The 26642-nt window shown below is 35.4% G+C and overlaps 1 protein-coding gene across 9 annotated transcripts in view; it reads right to left on the bottom strand.

The window, feature by feature from the left end:
• NFIB (nuclear factor I B) overlaps window positions 1-26642 on the bottom strand; it is a gene marked incomplete at its 5' end in the record, with an annotated part of 435190 nt that overhangs the window by 55327 nt on the left and 353221 nt on the right. For 8 of the 9 annotated variants that reach the window (XM_079705896.1, XM_079705897.1, XM_079705901.1 and 5 more), the window contains 3 exons: window positions 1133-1251; window positions 4875-4995; window positions 11229-11297. In XM_079705896.1, the coding sequence (XP_079562022.1) occupies window positions 1133-1251; window positions 4875-4995; window positions 11229-11297 (309 nt within the window). Of the gene's footprint in view, window positions 1-1132; window positions 1252-4874; window positions 4996-10064; window positions 10525-11228; window positions 11298-26642 lie in introns of those variants that run through there. The other variant, XM_079705904.1, reaches the window with a different exon arrangement.

Below are 26642 nucleotides of genomic sequence, written 5' to 3'. Positions count from 1 at the left end.
CTCAATGCCTGCCTGTGCTTTTTGTCTGTGCCCACGCTGTCCCCTTCTTCACTAGTTAAAAATCTCAGCATGCTAAAGGAGACCCACCTGACTCAATGTCAATTCCTCCATGAAGATGTTTTACCCTTCTTTAAATGCTATGGCGCTCGGTAGCAAAACATGGAGCAGCAGAAAAGGAGTCCTGAACTTTGGCTTTAACTGCTAAGCTTCAGAGCTATTTGGTCTCCTGAGATTACTGGACATGCAGCTCCTCAAGCCTCAGATACACATGCCCAAGTCATGGGCTAAAAAACATTGATAATGAGGTGGGGTTTTTTTTTTACATTTTTAATAAAATGGAGAATTTTATCTAAAAGAACTTTCAGATACATTTTGTGCTGCTGATATAAGTCATATTTGCACACATACCAACAAAAACTGTTAGCTAATCTTTGTTTCCATGTTTAATAATCTCCTTCTGTGGCAAAAAGGCATGAGTATGTCCGATGAAATATATTTAATCCAATAGATTTTAAGAATGAAAAGGAGCAAAGTATGAATTCAGAGAGTCAAATAATACCTATTTCTTAAAGTTATACTTTTCCCTAGAGTTGCCCTAGAACTGGGTTATAGTTTTATCTAGATAGAATAACTAGATTGACTCAGACACCAAGTGTCTTACATTACACTTATTTATTGTTCATGTTGTACCTACTTCCAAAAGGAAGTATGGCTTCCTTTAAATGGCAACTTCAGTAACTAGCACCTGTGAACCGCTTAAAGCCTGGCTCCTCCTTAAAATACCCCATTAAGAGGAGCAAATTGATTTGACTGAATCAGAACTTGTGCTTCTACTACAATCCAGCCAACTAATGTAGCCAGGTCATCATCAGTCACACACACATTGAGGGTTCTAAAAGATCATTTTGTCTAAAAAAAAAGTTTAATAAACACATAAAAATATGGGAATTTTGTAACTTAACTTTAACAAGATTTGACTAGTACATGACCTTAAAAATAATTTTATTGCAATCATTTCATGAAAAAAATATAATCCATATTGATTCAATTATGAAATTTTGACTAAATGAAATTTATGAAAGGAGCTGACATTTTACCCTACTGTTCCTAGAGGCAACGTCTTATTACTCACCTTGATCTCTTTCATGCCATGTTCGGCTTCCAGCAGCTGGTGAATTTGGAGAGGGATAAAAGTCTCCTGTAGGACTTGGTTCCATATTTTCATCTATGGATATAGTTTTGGGTCTTTTGCTGTTAAAATATGACAATAGTGAATGTTAATGGGATTTCTAGAAAGATGTGTAGCATCTGAAAATACATAATCTGAGAATTTTCTTACCATGGAAATTTCCACAAACACAAGTAACAGTATCTCAGAACCATTTTGAAATAATGGTGAGTATTTAAGACATCAATAGGAGTAGCAGACATTTCTAGTTGTATGTATCATTTATTATAATATATCAGAACTGTACCTGCCTAACAAATGTGTTTATTATATTTACATGTTGGAATATATTTCCAGTAGTAGAACATTATTTTCAGTACTAAAAAGTGAATTCTTAATGTGATAGGTATACTAATTTAAAAATTGTTATCGATTATACCTGGCTCATAATTATTATCAATATGAGTAATGTTCATTCGTACGGTACTTGCCATTAAAAATGTAATCCCTTCATATCAATTCAAAGATAAGTAAACTCCTTAACCTTCCTAAACTCAGTTTAATCATCTGTAAAATGGAAATAATAAAAAGGGGAGTGGTTGAGAGGATTAAATGAGTTATTAAATGTAAAGCTCATGCATTTAGTGGCTGGCATTTAGAAGACACTTATAAAATAGTAATTATTAGTAGCAACCCTATATTTAATAATATTAAAAAATTTATAGTACTTTACTGATTATAAACTATTCCATATATCCTTTTTTTTTAAATAGACCTTTATTGGAGTATAATTGCTTCACAATACTGTGTTAGTTTCTGTTGTACAACAAAGTGAATCAGCTATATGCATACATATGTCCCCATATCCCCTCCCTTGTGGGCCTCCCTCCCATCCTCCCTATCCTACCTCTCTAGGTCATCGCAAAGCAGAGGGAGATCATGCTGCTGCTTCCCGCTAGCTATTTTACATTCGGTAGTGCATATACATCAATGCTACTCTCACTTCGCCCCAGTTTCCCCCTCCCACCCCGTGTCCTCAAGTCCATTCTCTGTCTACATCTTTATTCCTGCCCTGCAACTAGGTTCATCAGAACCTTTTTTTTTTTTTTTTTAGATTCCATATATATGTGTTAGCATACGGTATTTGCTTTTCTCTTTCTGACTTACTTCACTCTGTATGACAGACTCTAGGTCTGTCCACCTCACTACAAATAACTCAATTTCATTTCTTTTTATGGCTGAGTAATATTCCATTGCATATATGTGCCACATCTTCTTTATCCATTCATGTGTCGATGGGCATTTAAGTTGGTTCCATGTCCTGGCTATTGTAAATAGTGTTGCATTGAACATTGTGGTACATGTCTCTTTTTGAATTATGGTTTCTCAGGGTATATGCCCAGTAGTGGGATTGCTGGGTCATACGGTAGTTCTATTTTTAGTTTTTTAAGGAACCTCCATACTGTTTTCCATAGTGGTTGTATCAATTTACATTCCCACCAACAGGGTAGGAGGGTCCCCTTTTCACCACACCCTTTCCAGCATTTAATGTTTTTAGATATTTTTCCTAAAAACTTAGGTTATTTTGATCCTTTATTCTTAAGATCAACCATGAAAAACAGGCCATTGCCAAATTCAAACCAAAATAACTTTCAAAGTATTATAATATATTTTAATAAAGAAAACAGTTTTATCTCAATTACTAAGAAAAGTGAATATTTAGAGCAGAGATTAAAAAGCTATTCTATGCCACATGCCATATTGCTTGATATACTGCTTTCAAACATCTCCACCAATACCCTATTAAACAGTAAGTTATGAGTATAGAAATGGATATTTTTCCTTAAATTAAAAAAAATCTTATTCACACCTATGGAAATAAAAACTAAAAATGATATCTTCTGAATGAACTTTATACAGTGATAATAAACCTAATGTCATAGGATTTCAGAGTTGTAATTCACTTTAGAAGCCATACACATAAACCAATCCTCCATTTTCTTACAAGGGGGAAGACAAATTTGGAGAAAATCAATTGCCCAGGGCATGTTAATGGAAGCAGTCTGACACAAAGTAAAGACTTCTGACTTCTGAGACTGTGCTCTTTCTACTACACTGTTTCCAAATCCTGGAAGCATGTGCATGTCTGGGTATATTCATAGATACATTTGTGATTAATATTTGACTCACAACTCCCGGAGTATTAACATGATGCAGAAGATGGCAATTTCTATCCATGCTAAACCCCAGTGAGAGTAAATAGCTTCTTTAGTTTCTTTGTAGGGTATCCAAAGTTAGAATGTATTTTTTAAGCCTCCTTTAATCTAATTCTCCCATCTGTAAATCAGCAGTAAATATGTATGGAAAACTTGAAATGAGGGAGAAAAGATTTTCATAAGGAAGTAATAGAGAAATGTTTTTTAAACCTTTTTTATTTGAATGACGTAGTATCTGATACTGAATGATCATGAGGAAAGATCTGTGTTGACAGCATACCAATCCACCAGACAAAATAAAAAATTACTAATCACATTTTAAATTTAGAAAAACTAAAGCATTTTTAACACTTCACCATATCACAGACAGTTTTAATGATAATAAACCCTATTATCTTGCTATGCAATCTAACTATACCAAAATATACTTTGACCATAAATGACATCAAATTGAACACAAACAAATGTGCATAGCCCCATAATTAATTCAAATGCAATTAATTTTTGTTTTTGAGAATAGCATAGGAATATAGTTATCCAGATTTTTTAATTTTTTAACAGTTGATACTGTGAAATATATGTTTTGCTCTGGAACTCATGTATGATCTTCTGTCTGATCGTGGGTATATTTAATGCTATGGAAATGAGATTGCTCTTTCTATATTGAAGATCCAACTCAAAAACCCCCAATAAAGCTATACTATTTGTCTTATTCACTCATCCCTCTTCTATCATTCAACAATAGGGGAACATATCATGAAATCCTATGTACTACAACTTGCCAAGTTAATTTTCCCTCATTTAAATAGGAGGTCTCTTTTTAAACTCCTGTGGGACTGCAAGTTACAATCAGAAGGTCAAGAGAGAAATATGAGAACGTCAGCAGAGAACTAAAAGGCAAAGTCACCTCACTGTAGCTGCTCCCCAACAAAGGCTGGTTAGGCCAAATCTCAGAGCAGGTAATACTTTCACTGGTAACTGAGAGTTAACTAAATTATTCAAAGAACATCAACTAATTGAAGAACCTGGCAAACCTGTTGCCTAGAATAAGGCTTTTTAAGGTTAAGTAAATGACACATTTTATTTTTCATGTTTCATTATCCCCAGCTTGGACATGGTATTAGGGTAAAAGTTGGATGACTCAATCCTAAACCAGGGATCTTTGCTATGGCAATATCATTTTTAAAGTCACCAAAAGAATTACTTATAGAGTTATAATACTTCATATAAGGGAATAAAAATATTAATACATTTTCATAGTTCCCTTGTCTCCCCAAAAAGACTTTTTAAAATGCTTTGAACAACAATTTAACTTTCAAATTTCAAAATAAATTTAACCAGGAAAGATTAAAACTTTGTGTAAAATCAGCAAAAATCTTGAACTCTTTATTTCCCCTTTCTCTTTACCTGCGTACCTATCTATCTGCATGTCTACTTATCTACCTATTTGCATATAGACTGAGAACAAAAGCAGCTCCTCTTTCAGTTACCTGCTTGGTGGAGAAGACAGCGACCTCTGAAGATTGACCCCCGAGTTCATGTCATGATAGTATGGTTGGCTTGGGATTTCTCCAATTGGGAAGTTGACTCCAGTTCCCTGGGTTATGGGTGCTGAGGAATGAAACAACAACACCAACAAACATTGGGAATGCCATTTACTGTTGTCATCTCTATTCAAATGTAATAATCTAATCTTTTCCATGCCTCTGGGCAAGGATGAGGGGAACTCTCTTTACCTTAAGAATCTAATACCAGCCATTCACTGGTTAAGACTTGCAAACATCCTCACGATGCCAATGTTCAAGTGTGGAAACTTGAGGCACGCTGACTATCATCACTGGTTACCCCTTCTCCCACTCCCACTGCCCAAGCTTCTTCACTCAGTCCTTTGTGTTAGTCGTCACTACACCTGTCACCCCACTAGTCTCTAGATGCACCACAGGGAACAATATATGTTGCCTATTGCTCAGCACCAAGCAAGGCACTCTGTACTAAGTCAGATCTCAAAAACCAAATTATTGTTAAATAAATCAAATTAGAATAGTTTCACAAAAGGTGATTATTATTTTATAATAATGTTAACATTAATGTTAGAATGCATTAGAAATCATATTTATAATTATTTGATATAAAAATAATTCTTGTATTAGGACAGGTATATAAGTAAAATTGGCAAATATGAAATAAAAGTCAAGATTCTTTTCCCAAAATACATATTCAGGTTTCACATATGAATGGTGAGTACAGTTTTACTCAACAGCTATGTTTTGTTTTTTAAAAAGTTTGTATGCCCAATTTCGTAAATCATTTAAAATATACTCATGGAGTTTTATACTTTAAGGTAGTATTTTATAAATCAAGAAGTCTTTTTGAGTTTGTTGAGGTATTAAGAACTGAAAATTTTACTGTAATATTGGTTGTTATACAATGAATTACATCTTTTCAAATTTTTTAATTGGTTTCTAGACATCTTGAATAAATCTGTCAGACAGCATGTTGTGTTAGACTGAGTAGGGTCTTGGGAAATAGACAGCCTTTTAGTTTTAACTCCCTCTGCCACTTATTGGCTATGTGCTTCAGTTTCCTGAACTGTAAAATGAAAATTAGAATAACCTATCACATATGATTATTTTGAGGATGAGACGAGGTAAGGAGTGATAAAAGTCCAGCATCATGCCTAGTGTATAACAGATATTCAACAAATGTGAATTCCCTTCTATCCTTGCTTTCTTCCCTGAAATTCTTCCCTGGCAACCTAGAGTGGTCAGCAAAGATGAAACAGTTCAAAAACCCACGCAAAGCTGGTGAACTGGTACAAATGAACCTATTTGCTGAAGGTCTATTCATTCAATAAAATATTGTGCCCATTACTGGCAGGTGCTGCAAGGGACACAAAATAGTCTAAGATAGTTCCCGTGCTTAATAAGACATACTGGGCAACAAGTTGGGTACACAAAATAGTCATGAAAAACACAGAGATACAAGCATAATGCGTTTTATAATGAAACTTCCAAATGAATGACATGATCAATCAATGCTATAGGATTTCAAGGAAAGAAGAATCTGATATGAGCTTGAATGGTCCAAGAAATCTGTGGAAAAGTCACAGCTGGCCCAGGGCTTTGGAAGATGAGTAAGGTACTAAAGGGAGGTTACTCTAAACAGCAATTACTACAGGAGCAAGGTCATGGGCAGAGATGATATACAAGATGGAGGCCAGCCAGGTTGGTGTCAAAGGACAATGCTTAAGAATAGTTTCTATCTTTTCACCTGTTTTTATCAGGCCTTCAAGATCTCCAATGAGAGAAAGTGTATCCTATGTGGGGCGGGAAAATTCTGGAGTCCTTGAAATTCACGCTAAGAATACAAAGTCTACTTAACCTTCCCCTCTCTCCAAACTAACCACATGTTGAGTAAAAAATTCCAAAGGGACAGCCGATTTTCAAGGACTTTTTCTTACTCAGAATTTTTAATAAACGTTTGAAATGTGTTCACTGTCAGTTGAATCGTACTTCAATTGCACTTCACTATCAGTTGAATTGTACTTCAATATCTCAGGCAGGCTGAGACTAACAAAGTATTTTTAAAGAAAATATGATTAGGAGGTGCATGCTTTATTGTAGAGAAACAATCAAGGAATATACAACGATTATCTCTCCCCATTAAAAATTAATCAATACATACGAGATTAGTCTCAGCTCTAAAACTCTGGAGTTTCTGCCTTCTGTTAGGTTGTTCATATTATATAATATGCTTTAGCCTCATTTTACACAGAAATATTAGTGTTCAACGTGCAACTATGCCTAATGGCCCAAGTTCTTTGGACAGTTAAAATGTAGCTGCTTGTTGTGGCTTGAGGTACACCAGAGGTTAAAAAAAATGCAAGGTAAGAAATCCCACAGTAACCACATGCTTTAAAGTTTATTATTAGAACCATGTTCTATGTGACATTGGAAAGCAGAGTATGTGCTGGAAGGAGGCATTTGAGGGGCTCAGTGAAGGTAAGCAATCTATTTGGCTTCCAACAGCAGTGGTGGATTCAATTCAAAGAACTGAGTTACCAAAAGGAAACTTACAGGTTATATCAACTATTTGCAATTTATTAAGCTCATGCAATATTTAGGCAAAGATTTGTAGTTTCTATTTAATAAACATATGGCTTGATAGTCAACACAGATTGCTTGACCGTAAGCATACTAGGTATAATTTATAGGAAAATGATAATTTAAAATCTTTGGAAATTTTGTTTTTTTCTAAGTTTTGTTCCAGAAGGATTCTTCCAAAGTATCAAGGAAGCAATAGTGGAATCTAAACAAACAAACGACCAAACTCAAAGAAAAGGTTACCAGAGGTGGGTGTTGTGGGTGGGAGGGAGAATTGGAGGAAGGTGGTCAAAACGTACAAACTTCTAGTTATAAAATAAATAGGTATTGGGGATGTAATGTACGACATGATGACTACAATTAACACCACTGTAGGATATACAGGAAAGCTGTTAAGAGAGTAGATCCTAAGAGTTCTCATCACAAGGATATATCGTTTTCTCTCTTTTTTACATACCTGTATGAGATGATGGATGTTGACTAAACTTACTGTGGCATTTCACAACATACATCAGTCAAGTCATTATGCTATACACCTTAAAATTATACAGTGCTACATGTCAACTAAATCTCAATAAAACTGCGGGGGTGGGGGACAAGACAGAAAATCAAGCTTTAGTCATGGCTTAAGCGAAACAAGAACAAAAACACTTTGTCTATGGATTTACACATGAGCACTGTAAAATTTAGTGTGCATTTTTACACTAAATGGGAGATTACGGAAATTAAAGTAGATTAATAGCAAACATGGCGAGATTCTAAAACAGCACACAGGCACAAAATTTATCTAATGACAAAGTGCATGAGAACAGCAAGTCCCAGGCAGATGTGCCTGTTTAAAAGCCTCTGGAAAAATTTACATCAGATGCAAAGATCAGTGTTAGCACCTCTCCCAGAGAGCAGCAAGGGGCCTGAAGGCTGCAAATCATGTTTAAGAGGCTGCCAATACCCTCTTAGAAACCAAGCTCAGAAGAACCTCGGATTCCAAGGGTTAGAGGCCAGCCCTTAATCTCTCTTATTGTTCTCCTCACTCCAAAAGCTGATCCTAAATCAACTTTTAAGATGGTGATAATATCATTCACCAGAAAGATCACTATCCTAAAACTGAATAGCTTCATTAGCTAAAGTCAACATGCACATTAGAGGGTCATATGAGAGTAAAACCCCAGAGGACAGAAACCATTAACATACCGTAAACCCTCAAGAAGTCAGAATTTGTGATATACAGCATAAGGGTTGTGCTGAAGTTGATGTTTACTTAGAAAACCCTTATTTCATAAACAATGAAGTTCAATTGTGTAAATAAGATTATAATGTGGATATATTAAAACACTTAGGAGAATAACTTCTCAAGCATTTCAGAGACACCTATTTATATATGGAGTAGAAAATAAATGTTTGCTGAATAAAGTAACTAATGAATGAATACAGATAATTAATATACTAATTACAAATTAGTAATGTTTGTTATAACAGATAACTTAAAAACCTCTAGGAGATGACAATATGAATCAAGAAAGAATGAATGGTATCTGTTAAATTTGCCTCATTTCTGAACTATTATAGAAAGGTATTCTTTTTTAAAGATTTTTTTGATGTGGACCATTTTTAAAGTCTTTATTGAATTTGTTACAATATTTCTTCTGTTTTATGTTCTGGTTTTTTGGCCACAAGGCATGTGGGATCTTAGCTCCCAAACCAGGGATCGAACCTGCACCTCCCGCTTTGGAAGGTGAATTCTCCACCACTGGACCACCAGGAAAGTCCCTAAAAAGGTATTTTTTAATCTATTTTTATGTTTCAAATTCAGATTTCTCAAAATATTAATCTGGGCTTTTAAAGTTCTCATGTGGCTCTCCTACAGCATCTAGCATAATGTTACCTATAATGAGGAACTAGTAATATTTTCGGACAGATGACTCTACTGTCCTTCTCATAAGAAGGGTGAAAATATATCATAAAACTGAGAAAAGTACAAATTTAAACAAATAATTTCATAATGTCTCATAACTGTAGCAGCATAGCCTCTCTGCTAAAGAGCAGTATGGGGAAACACACACACACATACACACATCTTTAAATACCCTCTTCCTTACACGATGCCATAAAGTAAGTAAGTCAGGCATGTTCCTTTCCAAATTAAAAATAAACATAAAAAAGTTCAAATATCAGAGGCCTTTGCACAACACATATTGATCAGGAAAAACACACAAGGCTCATCGCCTTGGTGAATGAAGTAAATGAAGTAGATCATCAGAATCCTCTTGCCCAGCAAATATGAACCCTGTAAGTACAGGCATACAGGATATTAATTTGGTCTCCTACACTGCCCCCAAGTCAACAGACCCAGGGCAGAAGTCTTTGCGGCATACATTTATCCACTGCAGAATTATGTCAGAAAGGATGCTACTAAAGTCTTAAATGCTCATGTACAGAACTCTCTGAAATACAGGCTGTTTGCACTAGTCACTTCAGAAATCTGAACTATTTGAGAAACTACAGTTCCAAAGACAAAGTCACCTACTACCTTGGAGATTACTTCACTCAACACCATGCTAAAGCACTACCTATACTTACCCTTAGTAACTCATTCTTTTTTTTTTTTTTTTTGCGGTACGCGGGCCTCTCACTGTTGTGGCCTCTCCCGTTGCGGAGCACAGGCTCCGGACGCGCAGGCTCAGTGGCCATGGCTCACACGCCCAGCCGCTCTGCGGCATGTGGGATCTTCCTGGACTGGGGCACGAACCCGTGTCCCCTGCATCGGCAGGCAGACTCTCAACCACTGTGCCACCAGGGAAGTCCCCTTAGTAACTCATTCTTGTTTGTTCTTTTTGGATCATCATAATTCTTGTTCATGACCTCTGAATTTGACCCAAATGAAAAACACAACTTAAACAGGCTCCAGAGTGCCCCTACATCATCTGAATAAATCATTCCAAACTGTGACACTCTCTATCAAAATGTCAGGTGAAAATACACCCTTCAAAGTTACATAAATAAGCTAAATCAGAGAAGAGAGCAAGTAGAGATGAGTCACTCCCTTCAGCATAATCAATGAGATAAGAACTGCATCTTACATATATTTGCACACACCAGTAATAACTAAAAGAGTTGATCAAGGAAACTTCCCCCTTGCTTAGTTAGCTGGCCAGGTGAACTTACTCGAGAAAATTTTCATCCAGCCTGCCAAGAATGGTGTCTCAGGTGAGGTGGCCAATGAAAACAATTGGACATTGTTTTGGATAACAATGCTTTCTATCTATATCCAGCTACAATCTGCAAAGTTAATTTCTGCATCCCTCTACACTCTGCATGTTAGTGTGTATATCCTGTACATCTCCAAGCCCTCACCAAAATGTTAGCAAAATGAAAAAGCACTTATCTACAGGAAACTTATGTGGGTTATCATAACAACACTGAGTACATTTAATTAATCACACTTCCTTTGATATAAATGACCATCTATGGTCACAGAGTGAACAGTGAATTAAACGAATACCAATAACACAGCAAGCAGAACAAACGCAAATTGTTTTTGTACTACAGAAAGTGTTGATTAAAATGCAAATATTTTAGAAAACCAGACAAAATATATTCACTTATGATTTCATCAAAAGGTCAGAGATTTTAAAACACAAATTCTCCTAATACACAGTTCTCCTCATACTGTATTTAAGGTTCAAATATAAAATATTTTAAATCATACTGTATAGTTAAATAATAAGAAAAGAGTTTACTTACTTCTGGATACCCTCACAAGTTCTGATACATTGAAGACTCCAGATTTTACAAAACTATCCTCAAGGTATCCTGAAAATAAACATCAAGATGAAAGAGATCAACATAAGCAGGAAGCAAATAAATGATTAAACACTAGAATTTGTTCAAGTGTTTTAAACCAAAGGTTAGAACAAAACCCAAGTATGCTTACAACGAAGAACTGTAAAAGCAAAACTCTTGTAAAATGCCAACTGGGTCTGCTTAAACAAACGTTTAACTTTTAGAAACTAAATAATCTCTCAGGAAAATTTTTTAACTTTCCAATTGTACAGGGCAATTGGTATGGTTTTATTTGCCACTGCCCACGCATAGGGAATGAAGGTTCAGGGGCCCTCAGATCGGTAGCACCTGGTAGACTAAAGTCCACCCATTAAAAAAAAAAAAAAAGAAAGAAAAAGGAAAACCACAACCACAATTAGCACCTTGTTGGAATTACTCCAAAGATCTCTTGAAACCACTGTTCTTTCACAAATCCTTCCCTGATTAAAAAGTGAGTTGCTGTTACCAGCACTCCCACCCTCGTTCCCATCATGGATCACACAAAAGCAGAACCCGTACGTACAGCAAATACTTTACACAGACCTATTTCTGTGCACCATTAATATACCTCACATGATTTCACTGCTGTCTCACCCTTGCTGCCACTCCCTGGGACTCCCTTCATTTCAAGAACTGGATCCTTTTTCTGGCAAATGTGGTGAAGCCAGACCTCCAGGAATGCCTCCTGACCCTTCCGTGACCTCCAGGTCCAGGGCCCACAGTAGCCGTGGGCCACGGGTCAGGAGCCTGAGTAAGTTAGACATGCTTGCTAACTGGTCTAATTCTGTCCAGGACTGCAGATGGGGACACCAGTCCTACCCCCAGGTTCTCATCCAGAAGAAGGAAATGTAGTGAGGGTGAGGAGGGAGGGAACACCTTAGGTAGGAGGGATATGGCTACTCCCTGCTGCCCCAGGGAGAGAATAAGAGTGAAGAGTGTGAAAATCCTCAGAATTAAAATGCTTCCAGGAAGAAACTCTAAATTCCAAGAACTGGCAATTTGATTGGATGTTACATAAAGCTTCAGGGCTGACCAAGAGATTAGATTCAGGGCAGGGATGAGAGAGGTCTGGGTGTTTTAGCAACATGGCTCACTCAAGTCAAAGAGCTGGGGTTTGACTCCTGACTACGGTTTGTCAGTGTGGCACCCTGGAGTAATTAATCATAATAATTAATAATTCTAAATTAATAATAGTAATAGTCCTGGAACATTTAGACTCTTTGCACCTCAGATTCCTCATTTATATATTAGAGATAATAAAATTACCTACCTTACATCGTTGTTACAAATAATAAGTGAGATAAAAATATAAAACCCGGAGTAGGCACTGAGTAAATGTTACCAATAAGTTAGGACTGGTCTATGAAGTCAGCAATCACCCATACACTGAAATATGCACACTGAATCCCAGACACTCTCAAGTTATTTGTAAATCATCATTTAGAAATTTTACCAGAAAGAAAGCCACCAGCCCACTTTTTAACCATACACAGCATGAAAAGACAAAGTCATTCAATTAGCACATATGCCTCGCTGCTGTGAATAAACAGGGGCGCTGCATATGTCTGAACACTGTTTTATACCCATCCATCCACCTTCTTTAGAAATAGCAAAAGAATGAGAAGAAATTATGAGATCTCAGTTGGTGATAAAACTCAGGTCTCATGTTAAGTCACTGCTCTGAAAAAGATATACATTTTTAAGAGGATAATAACAAAGTGTCCCCACTTGATGCAGCTCTATTTTAAGAAACGCCTACTTCTTCAGCAATTAATTTTTCACCAGGTTGAATTCATTTCAGTGATTATTGAGAAATTTCCAGGTAGACAACATTGTACAAAGTGCTAAAAAGCCACTGAGACAAAAAAAGGACAATGACTCCCTCTGTGTGGCTGGAGACAAAGATGTTTTTAATTTTGATAGGTTATCATTGTATACAAAGATTTCTATTGCTTTTGTTGTTTTAAGCATAATAGATTATACTTTATTTTACATGTGGTAAACATAACATTTTATATATGACAAATACATTAAATACAGAGAACTTATTTATCATGACTACAGCCTGTGTGCTTAACCAATCAGACAAGATTATTTGTCCTTCCCCTACTGTACTCTGTAAACACCTGCCCTCAGATCTTTCTAACGTAGCTGCCTCTGATCAGAAGGCCCTCTTTCCACAGGCTCAACTCACAGCCTTCAATGTCCAGCTCAACCACCGTCTGCTCCATAATCTGCTTTTCTACCCTCTCCTCCCAACTCCTGTGCCACCTAGAAATAATCTCTTTCTTCTGTATTCACATAGCACCTAGTTTGTTCTTACTTTATATCACTTTGCACATTCAAGTTTACCAAGATAATTGTTTTCAAGCCTTGTGTTTCTTCTTATTTGGGGGATTGACTGGGTTTTGTTCATCTCTATATCTCCCTTAACAACTAACTCATTGCCCACATTACAGTAACTACGAAACGCTTGCAGAACAAATGTAAAGTTCAGCTTTTTGAAACATGGTCACAAGTGAACACCTTAATAATTTTATAATATTGAAGATAAAGATAGCTTAAGATCAAAGGATAACTCTACTGACCCTTGTTATTTTCTGGAACTTGTTTGCCGCGGAGTTTATTTAAGCTTTTGGGCAAAATGGGAAAGCAAAATGATTACAGTCAGATTATATCTCTGACTTTGTTGTGTAATTAATGTACAACTTTAGACATTTAGTACAAAATAACTACCAAGGGACTAGAAGGGTTCAAATAGTTCACAAATATTTATAAATCGATGAATGAGTGAATGAATAGTGAACATTTCATTTATATAAATTATACCACGTGTAATACTTAATAACACTTCAATACATGGATATTATCTGAAGTTCATTTCCTTATCACTCCAATGAGTAGTTAGGACTCCATTTGCTTCTAAGTCATGCCCATTAAGATGGAGTGATGTGTGGTCCTGTCACGAGCCGAATCCTAAGGGAGAGAAGAGCCACCTCAAGGTAATCCTACCAGCAGGAAGACAGCAAGGCAGTCGCACACAGACAAATACAATGACTATCTCATAGAAAAGGGAAGGCAACTCAGAATGCTGAGGGTGCTTCTCCACTCCCTACCCCCAATTCCCCAAGTTCTAAGGAATCTGGATCTACAAGGGAAACTGAAAGATTTTACTAAAACTATGAAAGACATTGAAAATATGTCAGAACTGCTTTGGCACCCACTAGCCAAAATGCAACACCACAGGTCCCACTGGGCTCCACTCCTGCATGGAGCACAGCGAGACCTCAGTAAAAGGAGGGCTCCCAAGGATAAGTGGTAATACCTGCTGACCATGACCTTATAGGAGCGAGGTGGGTGGGAATCAGGCGGCTGGGTAGACTGGGAGAAGCACCTGAAGCAGATGGCTGCCCCCTTCATGCATCTTTGCACACAGCACAGCCTTTACAATGGACGGACGTTACCCAAGATGAGGCGGGCTAAAGAAAAGAAACAGTGGATGACACGGTACTTGGACAGCTAATAGTGCTTGCTCACAAGCATACGAGAGAGTACTTAAGGACTCTGGCAAAATAACTGGAGAGGATCATGCAGGGGGTCAGAAGCCCTGCTATACAATACAGAGGGTAAAACTCAGCAAAATGCAGGTGCTTGCTGTTAATACAACCTCATGTGTAACCTCCAGGCTTCTGGGGCCTTCTAAAAACATGGTTTTCATGTGTTACATAGACCACTGTGAATCTAAATAGCTGACACAGAGGCCAAAGATCTTAAAGCAATTTGGAAACATTCATATAGTAAATTCCCTTCATCTACCAAAGGAAATATGAGCAGCTCTGAGACAGAGCAGCTGCTTAATGGTTACTGAGCAATATTACACAACAGCTTACACCAGGAAGCAAAGAACAACTTAGCATTTATGTGATGCTGTATTTACACTACATGTATGCTTTTTAAAAAATAAAATTGAGTAGGAAATAAAGACCTCTGCAAACTGAAAATTCTCAAAGGCAGTATCAAATTATATTATTTTACTGTTTTTATTCTTCTCTAACAAAAGCAACAATAAATCACAACTCAGAAGTTAATATAGTGTTTAACCTCCTTTACAAACAATAACAGAGGGACGCAATGGCATATCTAACTGTTAATATCTCAAATTATAATCAGCACCATTTAAATGTTAAACAACATTTACACAGAAAATCCAAAGGAAGACTGATAATGGCTCATTTTTATGGTCTACTGTGTTCTATTCTTGAAATTAAAAAAAAACACAGAAAGCAGTTATTAAATTCATGAAAGCTGTCTTCAAGTATTTGAAGGACTGTTAATGTAGATGGTGGATTAGACTTATTCTGCATAGTTCCAGGAACTGTTTTCTTGGCTCAGTAAACAGATTTGTCATCCAATAAGAAAAGTCCTAGAAAGGATGGTGAGACCTTGCAAAGGTAATAATAACCAACACATGCCAAGCTACTGCACCAAGATCTTAGAAAGCATGAATGCACATCATGCCCACAATTATCCTCAAGTTGTTACCATTTTACGGAATGAGGAAACCTGTGTCTACAAATATAGGGGGTTTCCCAGTGGATGTAAAGACCCCTCCATTGGATTTAAGAATTCTCACTTTGGGTAGGAAGTTGGATAAGAGCACTTCAAAAGCCCATGCAACTCTCAGACTCCACTGTTTTACATGGTTGTTTTCCTGTTAGTTTTCTTGTATTGCTCAGTTTGGAGAAAGAAGAGGACACTGGGTATCTCACAGGCATGCTCCAGCCCTAGGATTCCAATTGTTCACTTCCTTCAACTGAGTGTAAAAGATGCCTAAATTGTTTTGCTTATAGATGTAAAGGGGGAGAAGATAAGATTATTTCATACTAGCTCTTTGCCAATCTTTATAAAACTTCAGCTACCAAAACTAACCCATTGGTGATTTTTCTGGTAGTGGTGTTATAAGACAGGACTCTCTTCAGTTTCTCAACTGATCTGAACTGTCCATGGTTAAGGATGGAAACTGTGATTATAAAATAGATACACTAATCCCAGCAAAGATAACAATTCTCTGCACAGAGACTGAATCTCAGCCTATAGCTAACATTTTAGTATAAATTTACAATTAAGTTTGTCCTTCAACATGAAATGTAAATCCCTGATGGTGATTGAAATGACCTGGTAGAGTCAGAATTTTTCTGACTTTAACACACTCTGATAGTAGTATATTAATATATTATTTATATTTTTAAGTATTTCCTTTGAGTCCATTAAGCTTTTCCTACATATATATAATATATATAAATATGGATTTTTATAAAATTGAGATAAAATTTAAATAAATGCATATCCTGCCTTTTTCTAATTAACACTGTATCTTTCCCTTTAGATTAAATACTTTTCCAAAAGCATGATTTTAATGCCTGCACCATATTATGCTGCATGGCTGTATCATACTTTATTTGACCATTCTCCCATTGTTTGGCATTTTAGGTTATTTCCCAGTTTAAAAAATATTATAAACAGCACTGCCATTAACATCCTAGGACACAAATTTTTGTCAGCAATTCTTATGATTTCCTTAGGCTGGAGTTCCCAGAAGTGGAATTACTGGGTCAAAGGACATAAACTCTTTTAAAGCTCTTGGTAAAAACTGTCAAGCTGCTTTCCATAAAGGTTTTTGCCAATTTATACTCCCTCAGGCAGATCATGAGCGTTTCCATGTCACCACCCTGCTGCCAGAATTACATATTAGTCATATTAATGGGATTTGTTTTTAACTGTGGCAAGTTGATAGAGAAAAGATATCATTACATTAATGTTATAACTTTCATTTAATTATAATAAGGTTAGATTTTTTCACATACATATGCATTATTTTTTTGAAGAGAACTTTCAAAAATATGTAAAATAGGAATAGTGCTAGCAGGAATATTTTATTCATAATGTTAATGAGAATACTTCTAGAGTTTCACAGTTAATAATTTTGGCCATTAACTGATGATTGATTTTTTCTCATCATCTGATATATTCGTTTCTTCCTAGTTTTCTCAGAGTTTTTTTTAAAGTTTTCTGATCAGAATCGTTGTTGAGTATTATTAAATGTCTTTTTGGCATTGTGAGATTATCCTTTTTTTCCATTACAGCATTTTTTGTTGTTACATATTACGAATTCTTAGATTAAATTATCTTTGTTGGTCCATGGAACATAGCTTTTTAAATTTACTGTTGAACTGGTTTATTAACAGTTTTCTTCCAAATTCTCTATTTGTAGTTGGGATACTTTTGTGGGAATCTTTGTATTTTATTTGCCAAGTTTTCATACCAGGGTTATATGCATGCTTCATAAAATGGTTTGGATGACAGTCATTATTTTTCATAAAAAAAAAAAAAAGTTGAAAGTTTGGAAAAACTCACTGGTAAAATCATCTTTCCAGAATGTGTTTCAGAGAAGAGTCTTAGACAACTCCAAGTGTTTCACGAAATTTAATCTACTCCTATTTTCTGATCTTGAGACAATTTTATTACATATTATTCAAGAAAATCAATTCTTGCAGATTTTAAAATTTCTTAGCACAGATACTTTATGGTTTACTAAGTGGGCTATGTTTATTTTTACTACATTGAAATTATAATAAAATTAAATTAAATTTTATAATATCATCTTAAAATATACTACAATTAATATAATTATATTAAATTACATTAAACTATACTAAAAAATCAGCTCTGTCACTTACTATGTAAACTTAAGGCAAGTTAAGCAACTTTTCTACGTCCCCCCATTTCTCTTCTCTAAAATACCAGATAATCATAGTCCCTGTGAGTCAATATGAAAGCTGTGTATTATTTTCAAATAATGAGAGACATTTCATTTTAAAAGCAGGGAAAAGGAAGACAGAACTTCCAAATTAACAGCTAGGAAACAAAATACAATGAATAGGAACTTAAGACAGTCAAAATAAGGACATAAAATATAAATAAATGATTAAAGTAAAACAAGAGGAATAAAATCAAATATATCAATCATTATAACAAATGTAAGTGGACTGAATTATCCCATAAAGAAAGCATTAGATTAACTTAAGCAAACAAAATCCAGCTACTTTTAAGGAACATACTTAAGACAAAGTGAGAATAAGAACAAAAAGTTGAAAATAAAATAGTAGGCAGAGAAGTCAGGCAAATTCACACAAAAAGTAATCTGTGTCAATTAGCAATGGTTTTAAGATGGAATTTGAGATGAATTAAAATAAACAGGTTAAAGAACATTATGAATGACATGCACCAAACAATATTGTGGAGAAATGCACCAATACATGCACCAAACAATGTACTGATGCAGCAAACAATATTGTGGAGAAATACATAAGATAAAATCTAATAAAATACAAGAAACTTGATAAAAATATAACTATAGTGAGAACTCTGAATACATCTTTTAGATTTGAACATGACTATTAGACAATTAGACTTATTTTTTAGAATGTGTCTTTTAGATTTGAACATGACTATTAGGCTATTAGACTTATTTTATATCATTCAAATACCTCTTATACTCTGTTGGTATATCCATGGAAATTTTATAAAAATTGATCATGTTCTTGACCAAAAAGAAAATGTTAACAAATTCTTAAAAGTGGAGAATTTTTCATGCCATTCTGTCTCATCTTTGGCAAATAAAACTAAAAGTTAAAAAAAAAAGTGACCATATCTTCTGAACTACATGAAAATTAAGAAAATAAGCCATGAATCAAACAGAAAATCAAAAGAAAAACTGTCAGCCACCTAGAAAGCAATGAAAAGAAAAAGACAAAAGAAAAAGGAAAATTGTTTACCATAAAAGAAAAACAGCAAAACAATCCAACAAAAATTCAAAAGGGAATTAAAGATAAAAGCTGAAATTAATACAATAGAAAAAAGAGGAATATTTGAAACAATGAAAGGAAAGATGATTCTTTGAAAAGACAAGCAAAACAGAAAAATCATTGCAAGCTTCATTAAGGGAAAAAAGAGAAGGCAAAAATATATAACTACAAGAATAGAAGGGAGACATAACCATAGAAACCAAATGCATTAAAAGAATTATGAGATTAACACATACAACTTACTGACCGCAACTTTGAAAACTTAAAAGGGGCAATTACTTACTAAAATAAAAGTAACCACAATTGTGCAAAGTGGACCCTGAATAGAACATTACCTAGTGCAGTGGTCCCCAAAATTTGCTGATCATCTGAACCACCTGGGGTTCTTAAAAAGCAATTTATGCGTGGCTTCCACTCCCAGCTATTCTGATTTAACTGGTATGGATATGACCCAGACATGAGGATGTTCTAAAAGTTGCCCAGGTGATTCCAATGTGCAACAAAGTTTGGGAACCACTACGCTAGTCTCTTGTTATTCGAAATGTGGTCCCAGAACCAACAGCACTGGCATAACCTGGGAGCTTGCTGGAAATGCAGAAGCTCAGGCTCCACCAAGACCCTCGAAATCAGAATCTGCAGCTTAATGAGTTCATATGCACTTTAAAATTTGAAAACCCTAGAACAGCATAAAAAGGTATTTTTAAAACCACTTTTAAAAATGACCTAGGTACAGATGGGTGCACAGCTGGATTTTATCTATCCTTTACCTTGCCTTCAAATCTCAATGCTATTTACACTCTCCCAGGCTGTAGAAAATGATGACAAGTTACCTGATGAAGCAGGCGCTGTCATAAGCCTTTATTAGGCCAGCAAAACTTAAATAACTAAACTTGCAATGTCCCTTATCAAAACAAAGCAAGCAAGCAACCAACCAAAAATCAAGCAAACATGTAAGTGCAACTTCAGGAATCCTAAACACAGCACTGGAACCAGCCAGAAGTCTCACCCTGGCAGGCCTCTGACTGTCTTCAGCGAATTAGGCCTCCTTCTAATACTAACTCGTTGGAACTGATGCACTTTGTTTAATGTATGCTGTCCTTTTTTTTTTTCTTTTTTTTTTAGCTGCTTGTTTGGAACAAAATGAAATGCATATCGCATTGTATCCTTCCTGCTTGCTGTTTTTTTCTCTTAAGTTTAAAAGTTATGCATTGAGGATAAAGTATACTTACGGAGAAATGTGCACAAGAATACCTATTAAAATAACTCCCATCAAGTTTGATGGTGTAACTTCAAGGGATTAAAAACTAACTATTTTGGATGGAAAAAAAAAAAAGAATCCTAAATAAAATTGAATATATTCAATTCATATATTCAAACAGAATATAACAATGTTACCAAAAAAAGATACACTATTATCATTAGAGTTTATTCCAGGAATGAGTGCAGTTCACTATCAGGAAATCTAGCGATGTAATAGAGAAAAAACAAACAAACAACAGTAACAAAAAACAACAACACATGATCATATCAATTGAGGCTGAAAATGTACTTGACTCCAAGAAGAGAAGCAGGCTTCCCTAATAACAAATCTAAGCAGAAATAGAGATAAAAGCAAACAACAAAGACTCTTTAGCAAAGCCAAAAAAAATTATACTAAAATGAGAAAATTAGCCTGCCATTCCTAGTTACCCAACCTCTTCAAGCCTCCTCCTCTTTTCAGTCCTTAAAAATGTAACCTGTAAATAAATCAGTCACAAAAAGGCAAACATTGTATGATTTCACTTAGATGAGGTATCTAGAGAGTCAAACTCATAGAAACAAAGCAGAATGGTGGTTGCCAGGGGCTGGGGGGAAGGGGGAAGAGTGAGTTGTTATTTAACAGGTACAGAGTTTCAGTTTTACAAGATGAAAAAGTTCCAGAGATTGGATGCATAACAAAGTGAATAAACTTAACACTACTGAACTATACACTTAAAATGGTAAATTTTATGTCATATGTATTTTACCACAATTAAAAAAAAACTGATCTGGAATTTGAGACCTAGAAAACTGTTATTAATTGCATATATATATATACATACATACATATATATATTCAAGAACTACTTTTTACATTGGAGTTTATGTCTATAATCTTATTTACAATAATTACTTAGATATAACTTTCTATTTAATTATTATTCTCATTATCAGTCTGCAGTTATTGCTATATTTATAACGATCAGTATATATCTGAGGACTTTCCTCATCCTAAATTTTTTCTTTTTTAATTTTGGTGCATCACTTTGTCAACTGCAACAGGTTTTCAAGTAAAACTTTTACAAAGAAAATAAGGGACTATTTTTCAAGACCACAAATAATAAAGAATCTATTTCTATCACCTTTGATGAGAAATAAAATTCCTTGAACATTAAAAGAAATGCAGGTAACTTTTTCCTCTAGGATAATTACAAGATTCTTCTTTTTACCCATGAAATACAAAAACTGCAACAGGATAATATTTAGATATTATTACTATTGGCTGGATATATTAGCCATATGAACCAGCATATTTAAATTATGTCGAGTTCACAAAAGTTTTCTTCATTTGTCCTTGATTCTATTTCTTTCCTAAATGCTCTGATTTCTCACTAAGAACACCTAAATAAATGCTTAATTTTCTATTCTCCCATCATAAACCTTTTTCTCACCATTTTTAACCTCTCTGTTCTTTTCCTCTGCTTTTGGAGCAAATATCTGTATCAGTGATTATTTCCACAATAGCAGTTCTGTTTTTTATTCTTCCAATCCAGATTTTAACTATATGAAAGCAGTTTTAGTTTTCTTGCTAGTCTTTCTTACCTCACATGGTACTCTGTTCATTGAAGCTATTATTTTATCTGTTCATTTTTCATGTAAGTCCCTTTTTCTAAGTAAACAAAATGTTTTCTCTGAAATTTCTTCTAGTTTTCATTTTCAAAGATATGTTCTTCTGGATCTTAATGACAGACCCTTTCCCTTGTTCTTCAGTATTTTCTCACCAAGGGCATAGCTGGTTGTTTTCTTTTTACTTACAGGGTAGTCTATCCAAATTTAGGGTTTTGCCTCAAAAAAGCATACTGTATTTTTAGGTTGAGATTGAGGGCTCTAGAATTGACATAATTGGATCTGGATTCTTATCATTTACTAGCTGGATAACTTTGATTAAATTACTTAATATAAATAAAGAGTAATAATAACCATAATAATGATGATAATAAAATAATAGTGGCTATCATTTTTTCAGTGTTATATGCCAGGGTCTGTGATAAGCACTTTAAACTCTATCTCAGTTCAATTTCCACACTTGCTCCTTTTTTTATTAATGACTGAATAAATACTTAAATTCTCTACCCCCTCCAATTCTCATTTGTGAAATGGAAATAATAATAGTAATACTGAACTCATAGATTTGAGGTGAATATTAAATAAGAACGTGCATATGAAGTGCTTAGGGTTCAATAAATGATTATTGGTAATGGCAGTACTTGTAGTACTAATAACAGTGTTAGTTGAAGTTCCAATTCCAACCAATCTAGTGACTGCAGGTCTTTCATCTAATGAACCTCTACTATAAAGTGGTGGGCTCTTCTCACCCCACCCTAGATATGTAAGATCCTACCAAGAAGTACATGAAAACCCTCACTTTCTGGAAAGACAGATGGGACCAACTTTACAAAGATCCTTATCTGTGGTGTTAGGAATTAAGACTCTAGCCCAGAGTGGAGAATTTTTGAAGGATTCCTGTTAGGAAATGGAATCAGACTGCTAGATGTCTTCCCATACTCCACTCCCTCTCTATAACCCATTTCCTAACCCTGCTGGTCTCTGGGTTTATAGCCCTTTAAATTGATATAGAAAAAGCTCTGAACCTAGGGGATGATAATAGGGTGTAATCAAACTTAAATGTCTACAATTTCTCAAGGAATCAACACTGATATCTTTCATGAGATAAAAGATAGGAAAACCACCATGTTTTAGATTAAACTATATGGGTCATATAGTTATGGATATCTCACCACTGAGATTCTAATTCCTTTAGTCTTAGTTTTAGTGTGCTTAGAAAAAACTTTCAAGGTTTTATATATACTCATGGAAGTTTTAGTGAAGAGTTGGGAGAATATGAATGAGAAGTTAAGCCAGAAAGGTGGACCTTATACTAGATAGCTAATGATAATTATTCTGCTGAATTGCCTAAAAAGACCTGGATTTAAATCTCACTACTCTAAGTCAAAATTCTAGCAGACTTTTTTTTTTTTTTTGGTAGAATTTGACAAGCTGATTCTACTTACGTGAAAATACAAAGGACTTAAAATAATTTTTTAAAGTTATTATAAACACTTACTATAAATAAGTTACGGAAATCAAGAAGAAACTTGGTATTGCAAAAGACAGACATATAGATCAATGAGATGGACCAGAAATAGACACATAAATATATGGCTATGGATATCTGGTAAGTGTTTATTCCCTTCATATATATATGTGTGTGTGTATATATATGTGTATATACATATATAATATATAATAAGTATATATTATACATAATAGGTAGATATGCAATTTATTCTATGCCAATTATACCTTAATAAAGTAAAAATAAATAAATTACCGCCTTAACCTATAAACAGTAGTCTCGAAATTTTCAGAAATCAGTATTTCCACATCACAAAAAGAATCACAAACGAATAAGGAACAGTCAATGTAATCAGGAAAAGTTTTGAAAATAATGACTTCCATTACATGCAATTTTTGCTACTTCTAGAAAGCTACCTTACCTGTTTCCATATTCATGATCATGCAGACGCTAGGAACATTTTGGTACACTCACTAAACAAAAGCATAAAACAGCAAACAGGACTTCTCTATAATTCATTTGATTGGGAGAAGAGAACTCGATCCATCTAAGACTGGTATTCTAAATCGGTAATCATATTAGAGCACTGCAATTCTGAGTCTGATACGTCCCTACAAAATTCATCATCAGATCATGCTACACGAGTTAGGAGTTCAGAACGTCTCCGAAACAGTCATATCTAGGGTGTAGTGTACCTACAGGGCAGAAGAAGCCCACCATAACTGTCTCTATGAAACACCCTACTTTTCCTGACTTAGGTCAGGTTCTGGGGCTGGGGATGTAACCTCAAGAACAAGTTACAATTGCTTTAGCCTACTGTAGGTCTAAGCCTCTATTTCATAAATCCTGAACACTGATGAACACTGTCTCTGACCAGACATTGCCTTAGATACTGGGTTTACAAATGGAGTTATACAGTCCTCACCTGAAGGTGTTCAGAATCCACTAAGTGAAAAAGACAAGTAAATTGTGATATAGGTGCCATTATGGTAAAGCTGTACTACAGACAGGGTCTGGAGAAGTTTCACTGATAAGGTGTCAAGGGGGTACAGGCATTCTAGGCAGAAAAACAACACAAAGACATAAAGGCTAAGGCTGGATACAAGGTCCACGTGGGCAGTGGAAGGGCAAGGAGAGAACACACCATGAAGGGCTGTATTAGATGCCATGGAAAGATTAGGCTTAGCCTAGAGTGGGAACCTTTGACACAGATAGGGGAGGGGAATGAAATAATCAGACTTGCACATTCTGAAGATCACCAGATGTATCACAGGGATAAAGACCCAAGGCAAAAATACCAGTTACAGAGATTAGGAAAATTATTAAAATAATCTAGGTGCTCTAGTTAAAAGGAGAGCATGTCAATATTTTTTAAAATAACACATTAAGATTCAGCACTTAAAAAAATATTTTGCCTTCCTCATCTGTTATAAGAGTAACTCCATCAGTGGTCTTTCCTTGTCTCTCAACTCGTCTTTCTACATGCTCTCTCAAAAACTCATGGACACTCCATGGTTCACCAGTCAACATTATATAAAGCAATGTAATTCATGTGGGTTATTTCTAGATATCAATAAGGACATATTAAGTATAAAATAGTAGAATGCTTTAGTATGTCGTGATGTGAGAGGATCATCTTCTATTCCTTGCTTACTTATTTAGAAAACATTGCTCAGCTTGAAAGAATTCAATTCAGAAGATGACTACAATCCAAAATACTAAATTTTGAAACTAAAAATCCACTACACTTACAAAAGTGCCACAAAATAAACAATGGAGCCAGTATCTTACAATAAATCATGTCATTCGCCATTGGTATCTGTCAGTGGCCTCTGTACCTCTCCAGAAAAAGGGGCTCCACTGACGCAGACTGCAGCTAGTTGAGAAATGCACAAGTAAACTTGTATCATTTGCCATGTGACTTCCTTGTGCCAGGGCTCCCTGGGGCCTCTTCCTCGATCTCCTGAGGTCTCTAAGCCCCAGACAAACCCTCCAAATCTCAATCTTAGCCCTGCATCCCAAACCCTTTTCTCCTGATGGCTCATAAGCATTTTTAAAAAACCATAAAAAAAATTACAGCTTTATTGAGATATAACTCTCATACCCTTTTAAAGTGCACAATTCAGTGGTTTGCAGTATATTCAAAGAGTATTGTATCTATCTAATTCCAGATCATTTTCATCACCTTAAAAAGAAACGCCACACCCATTAGCAGTCACATATCCATTTCCCCCAACATCTCCAAACCGCTGCCTTTATGGATTTGCCTATTCCAGACATGTCATATCAATGGAACCATACAATGTATATATTTTTAAAATACATCATGTCACTGTTTGTTTCATGTCATTAACAAGTGCACATGATGATTTTAATGATGATAAGATCAAATCTGAAAGCCAAGTGGTTTTTCTGTGTTCTTCCTCCTGAATGCCTTGGGGAAATGAATATGCTCAGGTATGGAATAGGGGTGGGGAAGGGGATATCTCTATTGGCGTCAAGAATTAGAAATATTTCAGTGCAAACAGGAAAGTGTCCCTAGTTCTATTACATAAAATAAAATGAAAGAGGGCTTCCCTGGTGGCGCAGTGGTTGAGAGTCTGCCTGCCGATGCAGTGCCCCAGTCCGGGAAGATCCCACATGCCGCGGAGCGGCTGGGCCCGTGAGCCATGGCCGCTGAGCCTGCGCGTCCGGAGCCTGTGCTCCGCAACGGGAGAGGCCACAACAGTGAGAGGCCCGCGTACCGCAAAAAAAAAAAAAAAAAAAAAAAAAAAGAAAGAGTGCAAGGCCCCTGAAGACCAGCACACAAGTTAAAAGACCCCAAAAGACCCAAAGTTATAACAACTTTGAAAACCAAAACCTGATTTTTTTCTTAAATTCTCTGACCACCAATGATACTATTAGGTAAAAGCCAACATGTGTCAAATTACCACACAAAAGTACTTGCTTAAGTTACTTGACACCTTGATACTTTCTGATAGTTACAGAAAAAGAAAAAAGAAATGAGATTTTAGTTGATCTGCCTAGTAAGTTGAAAACGCATTTTTCAATCTTGTGAGGTAGAAACAGATTAAAATCTAAGTAGCTAGATATATA

The sequence above is a fragment of the Hyperoodon ampullatus genome (assembly GCF_949752795.1).
Source record: "Hyperoodon ampullatus genome assembly, chromosome: 6".
NCBI lineage: Eukaryota > Metazoa > Chordata > Mammalia > Artiodactyla > Ziphiidae > Hyperoodon > Hyperoodon ampullatus.
This window is presented reverse-complemented; position numbering and strand designations above follow the sequence as displayed.